This window comes from Onychomys torridus, chromosome 4 (genome assembly GCF_903995425.1).
Source record: "Onychomys torridus chromosome 4, mOncTor1.1, whole genome shotgun sequence".
In the NCBI taxonomy this organism is placed as follows: Eukaryota; Metazoa; Chordata; class Mammalia; order Rodentia; family Cricetidae; genus Onychomys; species Onychomys torridus.
Genome location: NC_050446.1, coordinates 26,735,099 through 26,752,207, shown reverse-complemented (window position 1 = coordinate 26,752,207; position 17,109 = coordinate 26,735,099). Strand labels below are relative to the sequence as shown.

The 17,109-nt window shown below is 38.5% G+C and overlaps 1 protein-coding gene across 6 annotated transcripts in view; it reads right to left on the bottom strand.

Annotated features, from left to right (window-relative positions):
- Mbd5 (methyl-CpG binding domain protein 5) overlaps positions 1-17,109 on the bottom strand; it is a 148,296-nt gene that overhangs the window by 27,798 nt on the left and 103,389 nt on the right. For 5 of the 6 annotated variants that reach the window (XM_036183292.1, XM_036183291.1, XM_036183293.1 and 2 more), the window contains 3 exons: positions 9,954-10,979; positions 8,282-8,490; positions 3,165-4,373 (listed from right to left, as the gene is read on the bottom strand). In XM_036183292.1, coding sequence (XP_036039185.1) covers positions 3,165-4,373; positions 8,282-8,490; positions 9,954-10,979 — 2,444 coding nt within the window. The remainder of the gene's footprint in view (positions 1-3,164; positions 4,374-8,281; positions 8,491-9,953; positions 10,980-17,109) is intronic. The other variant, XM_036183297.1, reaches the window with a different exon arrangement.

Genomic DNA, 17,109 nt, shown 5'->3' with positions numbered 1-17,109 from the left:
ACAAATGGTCTGAGAAAGAAATCAGGAAGACAACACCCTTCACAATAGCCACAAATAATACATAATATCTTGGGGTAACTCTAACCAAGCAAGTGAAAGGACTTGTATGATAAAATTTTAAGGATTTGAAGAAGAAAACAAATGAAGAAGATATCAGAAGATGGAAAGATCTCCCATGCTCATGGATTGGTAGTACTAATATACTAAAAATGGCCATCCTACCAAAGCAACCTACAGATTCAAGGCAATCCCCATCAAATCTCTAACATAATTCTTCACATGTCTTGAAAGGAGAACTCTCAGCTTTATCTGTAAACAACAACAACAACAACAACCACCACCAATCCAGGATAGCTAAAACAATCTTGAACAATAAAAGAACTCTGGGAGATCTCACCATTCCTGATCTGAATTATACTACAAAGCTATAATGATATAAACAGCCAGTATTAAAAATACTTTTTATGTATCTTGGTAACAAAGGTTTTTGCTTGTTTTGTTTTGTTCTTTTTTTTTTTTTTTAAGAGGGGAATTTTTTTGAGACAGGGTTTCACTGTGTTGTATAGCCCTGGCTGTCCTGGATCTCTGTAGATCAGGCTGACCTTGAACTCACATTGCCTCCCTTTGCCTCCTGAGTGCTAGGATTAAGAGTGTGCACCACCACTGCCCAACTGGTTTTAGACAGAACCTGTACTGGCCATCTTCTGTAATCAGGACTCAGGGGTATAATCAGGTAGGAGTGGGGAGAGTCAATGCAATGATTCCTAATGTTATTCTGCTGTACTCATAGATTGGTGCCTAGCTCAACTTTCATCAAAGAGGCTTCGCTCAGAAACTGATGGGAACAGATGCAAAGACCCATAGCCAAACATCAGGTGGATCTGGGGGGGAATGCTGCAGAAGAGGGAGAAGAAAGACTGTAGGAGCCAGAGAGGTCAAGGGTAGCACAAGAAAACCCACAAGATCAACTAAACTGGGCTCACAGGCGCTCACAGAGACTGAACCAACAACCGGGAGCTTGCATGGGGCTGGCCCAGGCCCTCTGCATGTATGTTACAGTTTTATAGCTTGGTTTTCTTCTGGAACTCCCAACAGTAGGAACAGGGGCTGTCTCTGAGTCTGTTGCCTGCTTTTGGGACCCTTTCTTCCTCCTGGATTGCCTTGTCCATCCTTAATAGGAGAGGAGGTGCCTAGTCTTACTGCAACTTGATAAACCATGGCTGGTTGGTATCCATGGGAGGCCTGTTCTTTTCTGAAGAGAAATGGAGGAGGAGTAGATTGGAGTGGGGGTTTGGGGAGGAGGGGCTGGGAGGAGAGGAAGGAGGGAAAATTTGGTCTCAATGTAAAATAAATAAATAAATTTAAAAAAGAAAAAAACCATTCAACACATATGAATCAGAAGATTCAGTCTGCTGTTTAATGCAAAATGTGTTAAAGGAAGATGATTTTGGGCTTGAGGAGATGACTTTGCAAGTAAAATGCTTGCTTCCCACATATGACAACTTGAGTTTGGATCTCCATATGAAAGCCAGGCAGGTGTGGTGGCCCACTTATAACTCCAGCAGAGACAGGGGACTGTGTCAGACTAGTTGAAACAAAGGATCCAGGTTCAGTGAGAGACCCTGCCTCAATATGTACAGTAAATAGAGATTGAGGAAGACACTTGACATCAACCTGGGACCTCCAGGATCTCCCCAGGCACACATATACATGTGCATATGCACACATATATTGCGCCTATGTGATTGCAAACACACATGCATACCATACAGACTTACATACACAACAAAGCATGCCTTTATCTTGTGGGGGTATACAATGGAATCTAGATGCAGACCAGGGCAAGAACAATGTTTGGGGAGGGTGGTAATCTTTCTTTAGGTATTTATTTTTATAAAATTGTACCTGAGCAGCCTTGGTTCATTCACACAGAAACTGTAAAGTAGTTTAATGACTCTGTCTTGTATTTAGAGTGGTTCCACTTATATGAGCCTACTTTTGCTGTTTCTAATTACTTCTTGAACAAACTGTCAAAAATATTTAGCTTTATCAACCTATCAGATGCTTGGCTGGCCTCAGAGAGGATCAAGAATAAAATGTTTTGTGAGTAATAGTATGGAATTCATTATCTTATCAAAAGTAGAAACACCAGGCCCACGGTGTATCATGACAAGTATATATTAGGCACTATAAGCATGAGTTTGAGGACCTCCTGGCCCCTTGAAGAAAGACAGTCCTTTTATTGTGCAGGCAAAAATGCTCTTGGTTTCCTGCCATTAAATCTAAGTGCCAGCTTAAGTCTGAGCAGAGTTGAAATCGCTTTGCACAATACCCTCTTTAAGAGAACAGTGTATACCTGTAAGAGTAATTTTTTTATTAGCTAAGAGGATGAGAAATTCTGTTTCTTCATATGAGGGAATTGGGCATGATTTCTCCTTCTGGTTCAGAAAAAAAAAAAATGTTTTTATTTACTTTAAACATTCTGCATGTTTCTTGCAGCCAACTGCACCAATTTTAAGAGAGGGCAGACACCACTACTGATTTCTTCTAAGTCAGATGGTAGTTCATGGGTATATTTTCATTTAATTTCTATGGTCAGGTTGTGCTAAGTAGACACAGACTACTGATGTAAACATTTCCACATGTTAGAAAGACCCAGAACTTCCTCTGAATTCAGATGTTACCAGCTGCTTTCTGTAATGGTTTTAACTTCACCCAGATTCTACCAATGCCCCACCTCTGGATATTACAGGTAAGCACGTGGAGGAAAGCTGTCTGTTGACATACCTTGCTCCATGGGAGCAGCCCTTCCTCTGCCATATTTTCCCCAGTCATTGTCACTTGCCTTCCTCTACTGAATAAAGAACTATGTAAACACAGAGAAGGAAGATGGAGTTAACAGGTTTCTAGAAGTCTGGTTGAAGGTTAGGGGCACCCTGAGCCTAGTGGGTCTGTAAGGTTTTCATGACTCACCCCTTGTCAACATGACATTGGTGACTATAACCATCCCCTCTTCATTTTATGCTCCAGAAGCTTGTGAGACCTCAATGAGTCATGAAGAATCTTAAAATCAAATCCAAAGAATCCAAAGTGATGATAACAAAACAGAATAATTGATATCTGAACAGAGGTTAGTATTTGACAATGGATAAAGATTGGTATACCTTCCCTTCCTCGGGGCTTTGTTGGCATGAACTGTGAACGTCGTCTTCTCTTAGGAATTTTCCAGGCCAGGAAGTCAGTCCTTTGATTTGGCCCCAGACCAAGTCACCAACGTTGAACGTCCTTGGTCTATAGTGTATCAACTCATGTGAAGAGGGAGAGTCCGGATTCCTTAGGTCATCTTCACTACTAATGCTTTTAGCATCTGAGGGACTAGGCACACACCCATTAATGCCTTTGGCATTAAAGTCTCCATTGTAATGGATGTAGTCTTTGACCAGAGAACTTTCCAAACTATTTGAAGAACCTGGAGACTGCCCCTCTAGGACTAGGTCTTGTTTTGCAGTGCCTAACAGCTCTCCAAAGCCCCGACTCTGACGAGGTCTGTTTCCATTAATGTGTGCACATCTCTCCACAGTGTTCTCTAGTCTCTCCTTAAAACTCATCATAGTTCTTTTATAGTTATTATACCTGAAATTTTCCTCCAGAATTTTATCCCCTTGACAATTTCTTGGTGGTAACAGTATTGGGTGTTGTTCCCCAGGTAGAAATGGCAGTGTAGACACATTGTTGGGCCTTTCATGACAAGGACTACTGTGGATATGGCCTGGATGATCTAAATATTCCTCATATTTCCACCTGTTCCGTTCTCCTCTGGGACTCTGCTCCCCATCCCACTGTTTTCTGGATGTGTGGCAACTTGCTGACTTGAAATACTCCAACCCATCTCCTTCGCTGGAGTTCTTCCCATGGTCTATGCTCTTGGGCAGCCGCGCTCCTCTTGCATTCCTCAGCCTGCCATCATGGTCCATTCCTCCCATGCTCCGACCATGAATGACCGCGCTCACAGCACTCGACAAGTTCAACGGGTCACCAATAGACGCAGTGAAGGCACTCATGGCGCTCAGAGCCGGAACAGGGCTGATCTGAGTTGTACTGTTGACAGCAGTGGTGATGACAACCTGCATCCCTTTGCTGGCCGCATCGACAACTGCTTTGTAAATGGCATCTACAGAGGCGTCTCCTTGGCCACCCATAACAAGGCTGTCTTTCACTGGCTGACTAAGAGATGGGTCAATCCTTGGCTGCAGCTCACAAGGTGTATCTTGGAAATGTGGAAGTGCAGGGTTTGGGTTCTCAGGAAGTGCTGTGAGCCCCGGCTGAGTGCTTATTCTTTTATTTAGAAGAGCTGCATCTCCTTGCATCCTCACCTTAAATAGGCAGGAAACAGGGTGAAAGGGGGGGGGGGGGAGAGAGAGAGAGAGAGAGAGAGAGAGAGAGAGAGAGAGAGAGAAGAAAAATTTAAAGCTCTTACAGAGGAAGGTCATTAATTCCAAGAGTCAGCAAAAGACAAACAACTGACAGGAAAGTGCAAAGGACAAGAATGAAACTGAAGGCCAAAGTCATCCTTTATAGACAACCTTACGTGTCCATGATACTTTTATAATTGGGTAATTGGTTTAGCTGAAATAATTCAACACATCTCTTTTTAAACTTATCATTGCCAAACATTTCCCAGAAAAACTAAACTTCAGGGAGTTGCACACAAGGTGTTCCTAGGTGATGACACTGCTTGCCCAATGGTCTTACAGGTGTTTGAAACTTGACATTCAAGTTGCAGATGGCCAAAGAAGCCAGATTTTTAAAATGACCGATAACTAATGATTATATTTAACTGAGCGAAATAGAAGATAAAATAAAAATAAGTTTCCTTCCTAACAATGCATTTCTTTGATGACATTACACATTAAATTTTATTTATTTATTTAATTTATTCATTATTGTGTACATGATCTATGTGGGCACATGTGTGGAGGTCAGAGAACAGTTTTTTTTTTTTTCCCGGGGGGTGGGGAATGTTGCTTTCCTCTCAACTTTATGTGGTTTCTGGGGGCCTATCAGACAAAAGCCTTTATCTTCTCTAAGCCATCTTGCCAGCCACACATGATACTTCTTGAACTCTTCAGATGGGGTCACGATTCCTGCTCCTCAGCCTTATCCAGCCACTGCCTGCCTCATGCTGCCAAAAAGGACACTGTCTATAGAACCATTCTTAGACAGAAAGAGGTAAGGGGAAGGGGATTTCTGTACAGGAAGCATTACTGCAGTTTGAAAACTTCCTGAGGCTTTTCTAATTTCAGTAACACCACGTAAGAGTCAGTGCGACAGTCCTTAGGTCCCCCGGCCCTACAATCATAATTTCTGCTTAGCCCTGGCCCAGGGACCACTCCCTTCTGGTCTCGGCCTACTTCCTCACTAAACCAGCACCTAGGAGTCAACCGCTCCTAGGCCACTCTTTTGCTACCACCCCATCTAGACTTGCTAGCTAAAACCTAAGTCTTGGATCATTTTAACTACTGGTTTTGTCCATATCCACAGGAAGGTAAAGTATTTTATGAATAGGAATTTATGGTTTCCAACCTGCATGACGACCTGTTGCTTCTCCTTCAATCCTATGATCTTCCAGTCAGATGTCATTTTCACCCCCACTCCACAAACCTTCTTCCATCTCACACACTACCTGCCATATTATCTCATACCCTGTTCTCAGGAGATGGCCCTACTTACCGGGAGAAAATGGAGCTCATGGTGAGATGTGTTACACTCTGATATTCACTGATCCTTCATAGCACATATTTCCCAGCAGTTATCCCTCTCTTAGATCTTGTCCAGTTTTCCATCTGCTCTATGGAGGGAAGCTCTCCACTTCTCAGGGATCTTGCTTTCTTCTCTCCATGTTTACTTTCATATACTTTTTTGGCTCTTAGCATATAATATTATGTGCATACCTCCCCATGTAGAAGGTTAGTGCTCAACCCGACATTCCCCTTGGAGCACTACTCCAGGTCTCTTGCTCCTCATGGTTTACTTTTTGGAGCAATAACTCATTTGGAAATTCTCAATGTCCCATTCATCATTCTAACCATTGCAATCTGACTCTGCTTCCACCATGCCCCCCTAAACTGCATTCTCCTGAGCTGCTCTCATGTCTAATGAACTGACTTCAGGCTTTAGCTTGTTTTCTTGGTGACACAGGTATGCACATATTCCACTATGAATTAATTTACTACATATATGTGAATATTTCATTATTGGTGAGACAGGTATTCATCACCACTCTTTACTCAGCCTAACACTTTTTTATCCTACTCAATCTTAATTCCTTTCTTAGAGGAAACCAGTGCTATAGAGCATCCTGGTTAACACTTAAAATATTAAAGCATGTAGGTCAATACCTAGGTTCTCTTCTTCCTTCCTACCCTTTCAACATATATAGAAATGTACTGTGCTACTCTTCTGCCAATACTAGTATTAGAATTTTGTCATCTTACAGGTCTCTGAATATTGGATTAAATATGTCCACCTAATTGTTTAAGCTTTTATAGATGGGCATTATGTATCATAATTATTTTCTGATTGATGACTAGCTATGTGGCTCTTAATTTCTGATTCCATGTTATAATGAATGTTTTGTTAGATGTGCCTCTGTTCACATTTGAAGATTTCTCTTATGTCAACACATATGAATTGAACTTCTGGGCTAGTAGACAGATATGTGTGTGTGTATATATATATACAAATATGCTTCAAAACTTGATAAACTACCAAATTATCCTCCAAAGAAAATGAGCCAGTGTGATGATATTTTATTTGTGCTGAAATGTGACATTTTATTTGTATGTTAATAAATAAAGTTTGCCTGGAGATCAGAGGTCATAGCCATAAACAGAAGTCAGGGGGTGGTAGCACATGCCCTTAATCCGATCACATGGCAGGCAGAGTCTCTGTGTGGTCAAGGACACAGCCAAGCGTGGTGACACAAACCCTTAATCCTATTACCAACCATAGAGACCTGGAGGTCTGCATAGACAGACAGTGATGAGGAAGTCATGTGGCTGGGCTTAGAGCCAATGAAAAGACAAAACAGAAAGGCAATAAAATCATGGGTTAGATGGGAAGAAGCTCTCTCTGTGGAAGCTACTGCTGGTGGTAAGCTAAAGCTAGTCATGGCTATTGCTCTGATCTCTTTGGCTATTACCTCTGTATCTGGCTCTGTGTTTCTTATTTAATAAGACTGTTTAGAAATTCGTCTACAAGCCAAGATGAATATGCAGCTCAGTGGTAGAGCATTTCTCCAGCATGTACAAGGCCTTAGGTCTGAACTCCATCACTAAAGAAAAAACAGGCTAACAAAGCTTAGCCAGCATTCAGATGGACCAACAGTGAGAGCGAGGATTTCTTCCTACCTTTGCCAGCAGAGTATACCATCAATCTGACATACACAGTAATATACGCAATTGCTTATTCTTTTCATGTTTATAAATAATTCATATTTCATTTTCTATGAATTTTCTATTTAGATTTATCCCTTATTTTTCTAGTCAGTTAATCCTTTTTCTTCCTGATTTATAGGACGTATTTTAATAAGAGAGGTGTCAATTATGTGGTATGAATTATGTGTATATTTCCTGACATTTGGTTCATCTCTAACTTTAGACTATCTTTGATCATATAGAAATTAAATTTTTTGTTTTGGATACACATTTTTCTTTTGACCTACTGGCTTGAAAGCTTTCTCTGTTTTATTATTTATAGTCTGTGATGGTGCATGCCTTCAAGTCCAGCATGATGGAGTGTGAGTAGGAGGATGCAAATTCAAGACTGGCTAGCTTGTACTACATAGTGAGCCCTACACTTTTTGTTTTTTGTTTTTTAATCTTGTACATTTTAGTCTCACATTTATATAATATCACTCTTTCTTTATAATCTTTACTATATTAGGCATCTTTGTAGACATAGAAGACCACGTGGCCCAAGCCAGGAAGATGGAGTGTGGTGAGAGCTAACACTGAAGGAATTGGGGATTGATCACAATGTGGGCACAAGGCACAAAAGGACCGAGGAGGGTTTTATTCACAGTTCCAAAAAGACTACTGCTTTGTACAAAATAAAGTTATATTTAAACAAAAGACTGGAATTTTTAACAATCCTCATTATTAAGAAAGAACCATCAGTAGACTCTAAAGGACATATATCTACTGTTTCATTCCTCCTGTCTAATTATTTCAATAAAACCAGACATTGTTTTCAGCTAAAATCACATGTGGGAGGAAAGTACCTGGAAGTTCTGAAACAGACAAGCCATGGGGTTACTGTTAGCTGGGCAAGGGACTGCAGGCTGTCCTTGGAAGGCCTGAAGATTCTGGTGTCCCTGGAGAAGGTGCTGCTGTTGTTGACTTGGAGGAAACATCTGATTGCTGTTTAACAGCGACTGTAGATGACTCAGTTGATGGTTATTCAAAGAATTGTTTATTGATGATATATCACCTACAGTTTTGAAAAATATAAAGTGTAAGTCAATGTGTTTCTTCAGAGATCCTATGGTTATTTTTGCACCTGAGAACTCCTGAAACATGAACTAAAAGCTGAACTTACGTGGGCAATTTGGTTATTTTTATCAGCCTCACTTAGCCATAAATGTACCTTTAGCATTTAGTTTTATCTGCATGATTAGCCTTGTATTTTATACCACATAAAGACTACTTCGTCATTAATGTTAAGCTTCAGAGTTAAATGATTCCCTATGGCTATTAGTATTAGAACAACTACAATTGAAGGTTGAAAAAATCCTCAGCAATCATAAGTAGTTGACAAGGAGACAAAGAGTGGGTATGAGATAGTCTCATTTATAAAATTGTAATTTTAAGTCACAATCATCAATAAATACCACCAAATAAAATTAGAGGCTTAGTTTAGAAATATGCATTTTGTTTTGCATTAAAATGTTAGTCAGCTAAAATTAAAACTGTAGAGAAACCTACCAATACAAAAGAATTAATTCACTGCCCTAGATGTCTTAAAGATTTTAAAATTGATGACATCCATGGATAGCATTAATAACTGGTTGTATTTATATTTAAAATTCAGAGTTGTTTTAAATTGTTGAAATTTTTGGGAAGTTTTGTAACAAGACATCTATGTCTACTATGTTTTTTGAGTTATTTAACTATAACAATTTTAGGTCTAGACAGAACTAATTGTGCTGCATTATACAAGTTTCCATAAAATACAGCAATCGGAATAATGAGTTTCGTAGTGTATCAAGACGCTCTTGATACCATCATGTACACGTGTTTCTGTTTTCTGGTTTCATGGACACTTCCTGTACCTTCCCCTGTTGTTACCTGCACCCATCATTATAAATACTTGACATTATTTTCAACTTTTTTTTGATAAGCTAATCTATGTGAAAGACTTTATTTTTATGGCACAAATACATACGTATAAAAACAATTCTGAGGAAATCTAGATTTATAAAGAGGGATAGTTTCCTTGATCTTGGGGGAAACCTCAGCTTGGAGTATTTTGATGCCTGGCCTTTTCAGCTCGGCTTCTTAGGGTTCCCCTGGATCCTAGTGCAGCTGCTCATCCCAACCCTGTGATGCCAAGCCAACTAAAACAGAAGTAAAGGTGCTTTACAAGATTCAGACTGCTCTTGTCTGAAGAGAATGGTGGGTTGGTTAGGTTTAGGTGGCATCAGAATTAGAAGATAAGAGAAAGCAGATTACAGTGGTATATAGTAATGCTAGAATTGGAGGAAAGGAAAAAGCCATTTCATGTTTGTTTAGCTATAGTTTTGTGTGAGTGTTGTTATATTTAATTCCTTAAATAAGCTGTGACATAATAAAAACATTTTTAAAAATGGTGTGACAAAATGTAGTTTTAAAAAGGAGAAAAGAGAATTAGAAAAACGTTTCTTTAAAAAAATTTGTGAAAAAAAATTAACTTACCAAGCAGACCTGTCCCCAGTAGAGGGTTAAGTAGCTGTGGCACCACAGAGTTACTGTTGAGTTTAGCTGGACCAGGTGGATTCCCAGCATTATTAGATATATTCAGCAATGTTTCTGCCATTGACACCACTGCTGTCCCACCAAGTGTTGAGACAGTCAGTGCTGCCACTGCTGATGATGTAGTGGTTGTGGTAGTGGTTGCCTGGGAGGAGGTTGCTATGGAAACCTCTGGATGATTAGCGGTGTTGGCCGATGCTGAGTTCAGGACACCTCCCAACAGCTGGGGATTCAAGGCCATTAATCCTGAGGCCCCAGTGACAGCTGGGAGGAGCAGGGGGTTAAAAGTAGTGTCACTGCCTGTAAAGCTCGGTAAAGGGTTTCCCATGGGGCTGGTTAAAAGGGTCTCAGCTCGGCTGTTGTCTGACTGATTGCTTGGCAAACGGTCTGGTGGGGTTGTCATCTGTGTTAATAAGGGTAAAGGGGTATTTTGCTGCTGTAAAAGATCTGAGATGGTCAGATTGAGAGATGGCAGGGGAAGCATGGCAGCTGCTTGGGCTTGGTTCTGGAGCAGGGCTGCTAAAAGCTGAAAGTGAACAGGCTGTAAGACCTGCCCATCCAGGTCACCAGAGAGAAAGGCTAAAGCAGCGTTTACATTGGGGTGGAGGAAACCTAAAGGGTGGAGGTTGATCTCAGACTTGCCTTCTCCTGCTGAAGGCTGGAGGATATTTAATAGATTCTGGTTTAGGAGATGCTGTTGATTCACTGGCAAAGAGATAGGCAGAGAACTGAGGAGGCTGGGGTTCAAGGGGTGTGGAAGATGGTTGTTTGCAGTACTGTTGGATGGAAAATGAAGGGCATGCTCCTGGCCAACAAAAGGAAAATCACTCCCAATGGGCAGCTGACTCTGCAGTGGGTGTCCAGCTGCGCTGGTGACTATGACACCATCTTGGAGAACAGATGTTGTCTTTGTGATGGCAGGGTGGTTGCTGCCAGCTATAGCTATGGAGGATGGTAGGCTTGGACCACCTAAAATGAGAAAAAAGAAACACAGCCATTAGTTGTGGACAAGATGACATGTGACATTTCCTAAGATACATTTCTATCTGTTCTACCTACTTCATTCACTGTAAGTAGACTAACTGTACCATAGATAATTTGACATCTGTTCATAGAACTTAACTCACTTTGAAAATAAATGTACTGAAGAAGGATGCTGAAAAGCAAACAGGCTTCTGTTCATAGCTCCACAAAGTGAAGCTGGGCAAGGATATTACATTATAGCTCATGCATTCACTTTGGTACATAAAAGCTTCCATTTTTTCCAATTTATACCCTATCACTTAATAAAGGTGTTTGGTCTTATTTATAAGATACTACTTTCTTTTAATGAACCAAACAAATTTCTTTAAAACAAGGATGTACATGAAACATAAAGCAGATAATAAAAATCACCTATGTTAATACACTATATCAAATATTTTATTGTATAGCTTTCTGATTTTCCATACCAGTATATATATATATATATATACTGAATATATATATATTCAGGTATATATATACACACACACACACACAGTCACAGACACAAAGCCATGTATTTTCAAAACAAAACAGAATTGTGCTATATGTTTGTAACTTTTCATTTATCAATTTAGTGAATACTTTTCCCTTGTTAATTGATATATACTGAATCATTTTACTAGTTCTGAGTATTAGTATATGATAATTTAACCACCCTATAATATCAATGTTTTTGTTTTCAATTATTTTGCAATTACTTTGAAAACAATTATTGTTGACACTTCGATATTATTATTAATGTATCTTTTCAGTTGCCTACTTTTTTTGTTTTTTAAAGACAGGCTCTCACTGTGTAGCCCTGCTTGACCTGGAACTCTTTATGTAGACCAGGCTGGCCTTGAACTCACATCACAGAGTCTCTGCCTCCCAAGTGCTGGGATTAAAGGTGTAAGCCACCACACTGGGCTGCACAATTATTTTCAAAGGACACATTATTGAACATGCAATTTCAGAGTCACAAACCTTTACACATATATTGTCAAATTGCCTTCAAATGAAATAGATCAATACACATTCAATTTATATTCCTTTAAACGGTGTATAATAGTGCTTATTTCTCACCAACACACTGTTACTGCTTTTAACAGTGAAAAATAATGATTAATAATCTGTTATTCTGATAGTATATGAATGTTTCCAAAACCATGCAATAGTAAAAATATGGTATTTTCTTGTTTTCATCAAATGGAATAGTGCAAAAATTTTTTTTATATACTTTTAGTTTTTTAAAAAACTATGTAGTATGTAAAATAACTACATTTATTAAGCTATGGTGATAAAGCTTAGCATTTATATTTCCATTATCACATATGAACACAGTGGTGAGCATTTTCTCATATAACTTGCGACTGAGTTGTGTATGTGTGTGTGAGTGCATGCATGTGTTTGTGTGTATAATAAGTAATTAAACCTAAACCCACAAACCCCAGAACTACACCACCAAGTTTTCTTATTTGAGATAGGGTTTTCTCAAGTTGCCCAGATGGCCTCAAATTTGTGATCCTCCTGCCTCAGTTTTGTTTATACTAGGATTCCAGGCACATACTGCCACACCCAGCTCTCACAGATTTTCTCCTAAGGAAGTTTATTTCAAAGTGTCATAGAAAAAATTTCCATCATTGTTATAATTGCTATGAGAATCAAAAACAGGTAAAAAAAGGCTTGTCAGTTGAAAAGTCTATACAAATAAAAGGGAGTTCGTTGCTTTTATTCCTGACATCAGCAGGATAGTGGTGAGGTGGTACCAGTGTTAACTCAAACCAGTACTACCAACACCACCTTCAGAAAGCTGCTAGAACAATGGTTTCTGTTTTCCCATCTGTCATTGTCTGATTTTTCTAAAGCTCTCAGTGTTTTATTTAAAGGCTGAGATTAAAAAAAAGTTTTTGAACATATATAAATATTTATGAAATATTATCATGAAATAATGACATGTTCACAAAGATTAGGGTAAGAAGACATACAGAATGCTGAAGTAGGCAAATGGTATACAACTCTTTAAATAATTCAGATTTTTTTCACAAAACAATCAACACCTTAAATATTTCATTGCTTCTTAAAATTGTCATTTCCATACATACAGTTCATCATTTGCATCTGGAAGGCATCTTTTAAATGAGTCAGTGAGTCTTATTTACTAGGAACCACTATCACTGCCAATTTTTCTATCTGCTAAATAATAATGACATACTTAGATGTGGAACTCGCCGTTCTTCTGACCACATGCAGAGTATATTTTCAAAATATTTAGCATATATGTAGCGAGGCTTTGTAGGTGATGGTTTTCCTTAGAGATTATTTTTTATTACTTTAATTTGCCACTGAGAAGCATGCATATTTATGATTCAAGGAAGTAGTCATTTGAGGATAACACTATTTTAAAAGCTCTCCATCTAAATATTCTTAAGAAATTATAATTAAAAGCACAGTCACTGTGGTTTTTTTTTTTTTTTTTTTTAGCCTGCCAGCAAGAAAGGATGAGTCTGTAAGCTTTATAAAGGCAAGATGTGTATCCAACACATATATATATATATTTTTTATTTTCTCCAATTTCTAACAAGTAAACAAATTTCAAAAAACAGTATATTCTGTTGGAGAATAGGATCGAAATAGTAACACAAGTTTAAAAACCTTGCCATTTTCCTTGCAGAAACTCAGAGTTTAGGCAAAGTGGTAAATGCAGAAATTTCCTACTCTTCCCCTTCCTCAAATGTATAATTACAAGGTAGGAATTTGTGAATGTTGAGATCTATATTAGCTAGGATAACAAGACTGCAACATGGTAAGGGCTGTACCAGCTATATAGACTATACAAGATGGGGACAATTATAAAACTGATGGTGTCTGAGAAAATGGCACAAATGAGAGATTAGTTAAACATTTGATCAGGCATTTGAGAGATGAAAAGGGGTAAAAAGTACTTCTAAGTAGAAGTAAAATAATTTTTTAAAATACTGAAAGTTGGATGAAGGATGAGTCTTGTGTTTCACAAATACCAGTATCTGAAACATGTGTATGGCGTTTACATACCCCGACTCCCTCAGCCCACAGTTAAGCCCACCAGTTTACAAAAGCAGTAAATGCATCTGAATACATATTTTGAAACCATTAAAGACAAGTATCATTTCTTATTTCTCTCTGTATCTCAAAAACTAACAGTCATTTCACATGGTTGAATTAAAAAAGCGTTTGTTGGTTTAATAAATCTGCTGAGATCCTAATATTTGCACTCACATCTATAAGGGAGGTAATGTAATGTAGACACGGAGGAGGTGGAAATTGACTTTGCAACTCATTGGTCCAGTGCCAGGAGATAGGGGACACTACACAGGAGGTGGCTTGAAGATGACAAAGGCTCCCAAGTTCCTCAGGAAGTTAAAAGTCACCTCACAGCAGGGGACTTCCACCTCAAGGACAGTCATTCATTAATGCACAGAGTCAAATAGAACCCTGAATTTGCATGGATTTTTATATGGGAGGGCAATTTAAAGAATACTTATTCCTGAATCACTAACTGTAAACAGACAATATTTTGTGAACCCATTTCAGACTTATGCATAAAAACCTACATTCGGTTAAAATATGTTAAAGCCGTTTTTTTTTTTCTTTTTAAAAAGATGAAAATTTCATCAAACATTATCACTAATCAAAAGGCATCTGGGAATTTGGAAGAAGTTAGCAATTTCCAGTCATTCAATTAATAAGGAAACTAAGATTACTTTGTGTCAACCGCTATGAAGTGACAATTTCTTTTCTTGGTTTTGTTGTTTTCGAAGTAGGATAAAGGGAAAGCCACTCAAGTGGTACCAGGTCCCTAGCCTAGACCTGCAGAGGTAGGCAGTCTAGTGTGGCGAGGGAATGATTATGCTACCTTGCTCAGTGAGGACTGCACAAAGATCTTATGCACACACAACTCTGATTTTCGTGTACAGGGTGTGTATATACAAATCACAAAAATTATTTGTGACTAATTTAGTTCTTAAGATGTTTCATTTGCTTTAGTTTTAGACTTGCTCTTCAGATTTATCTTATTGGACAACAACATTCCTTGACAGTTCACATTGTGATCGATTTTTGTATGACTGCCTCTGAAATATTAGTACTACTGTTATCCATGTATGTGTAAAAAAAAAAAAAAAAAAAAGCCCATACCAAGTGGATCAAAGAAGGGTTTTTTTAAAAAAAAGTCATTAACTTGGTTCATTTGACTGCAACTTTAAATAAGCATTATTTTGTGCTAAGAACTTTCTAAACTGAAGTGGCCAAATACTGACTTTTTATCCACAAAACTCAAGAGCTTAAGGAGTAAGTCTTATGAAAAATATTCCTCCACTGTTTCACCTTTATCATTTACTTTGCTAACTGTACTTTCATTGCATCCAGGGTCCGAAGTAATCCTTAATAAAAATAAATCCTTCCAGAGATAAAATATCATGGCCTAAATGAGTTTAATAAATATACTTCTCAGTCCCATTGAAATATGAAAAAATGTCTTCTACATTTAGAGGACTGATTTTTAATGATAATAACATAATAAGATGAAAGATAAATTTTATGAGAAGTCTAGGTGTTCAGTGAAATATTTTCAAGCTTTAGTAATAAGCACAGTAATGAGCATTTACAAAACCACATCAACTTCACCTTTCTGCTTTGGGTTCTAATACAGATTCTTGACATTCTTAGACATTCCTGTCTAAGCAATAGGCAGACAGGGGAAGGGACCTGTGGTGACTTTGTTTTTCACAAGGGAGAATGGGTCCCCAAACAAAAGCCCACTGAAGGTGAAGAAGGGGAAGGAAGCAATTGTAAGATCCCAGGAGATGCTCTTGGCCTTTGAGGGCCAAGATGCTGGAGAAGAGAAAGGAGAGCAGAAAGAGATGTGGCTTAAATCTCAGGATGTTAAGGAGATCAGTTTCTGGACAATGATGAAATGAAACCAGAGAAATAAAAAAAAAATTGTGAGTGATTATATTGTCTCTTTTCTTTCTTTTGTGGTGGCGGGGATGGATTCAAGCATGCTATGCAGCAGTTCTACCCCTAAGCTACATCCCAGTCTGTTTCCTTTCTTAACAACCAGAACCTATTGGAATTACTTTAAAAATGTTTGGAAAACGTCAGATTACTCAAGTAGCAAAGTTCATTTGTTTTTAGGTAAACAGGGTATTTGTGTTGTGATAGCAGACTTGAAAAAGGAGGTTAAATCTCTTGGTGGGATTTGTTTTCTGACCATGAATGAGTGAGTTAAATGAATCATTAATTACCAACTAGAAGGTTCATTGCAACACAGTGCTGAATTTTTAATATAGTCAACTTCGTATCCTATTATATCCTGTTTTATCTGCAGCCATAAAACAGTGCCTAGTTTCTTATAGGTGCTCAATAAACACTGAATTACTTCATGAGCATTCTAAATTATTGTGACATGCCAATGAGCTACAAAAATCAATTTATTATGCTCCAACTAGTATTTTCACAAGTAAACTACAATATTTGGAAAACATTGTAGTGATATTTTTGAAAACTTTTTAATAGCTTATAACATCAGTGCTAGTGGGTGCTAAAAATCATTTCAGTGTGTCATGACTGTGGCTAAACATTTATGTGGAAGATGGAGTGAGGTTGAAAATACCAAACTACCAGTGTTTGCATAAAACTTTCGTTTGTTGTACATTGAAATGCTTAGTGGACTGCAATGCCAGTTATCTAAAAACTTAATTGTGCATTTCTATGTGAATAGATTACATGGAGGACAGTTTGCAAGAGTGGGTTTTCTCCTTCCATCATGTGGGTCCTGGGGATCCAACTAAGATGGCCAGGCTTGGCAGAAAGCACCTTTACCTGTGGAGCCATCTGGCAGGTGCCAATGAATTTTGTGTTGTGGGAAGCAACTTTCAGTGCTGCTTTAGGATGAGGTTACTGAGGGATGGTCTACCGAGTTGTGCTAAGGGGTCATTGTTAGACTAAGGTGTGCAAAAGGTTCCTGTGAAGTTGTGCTGCCTAGGACCCCCACACCAAGTTATTGGAGGAATGTCCATACCTGTGCCCGTGCATGCATCTCCATGGACCACTTCCA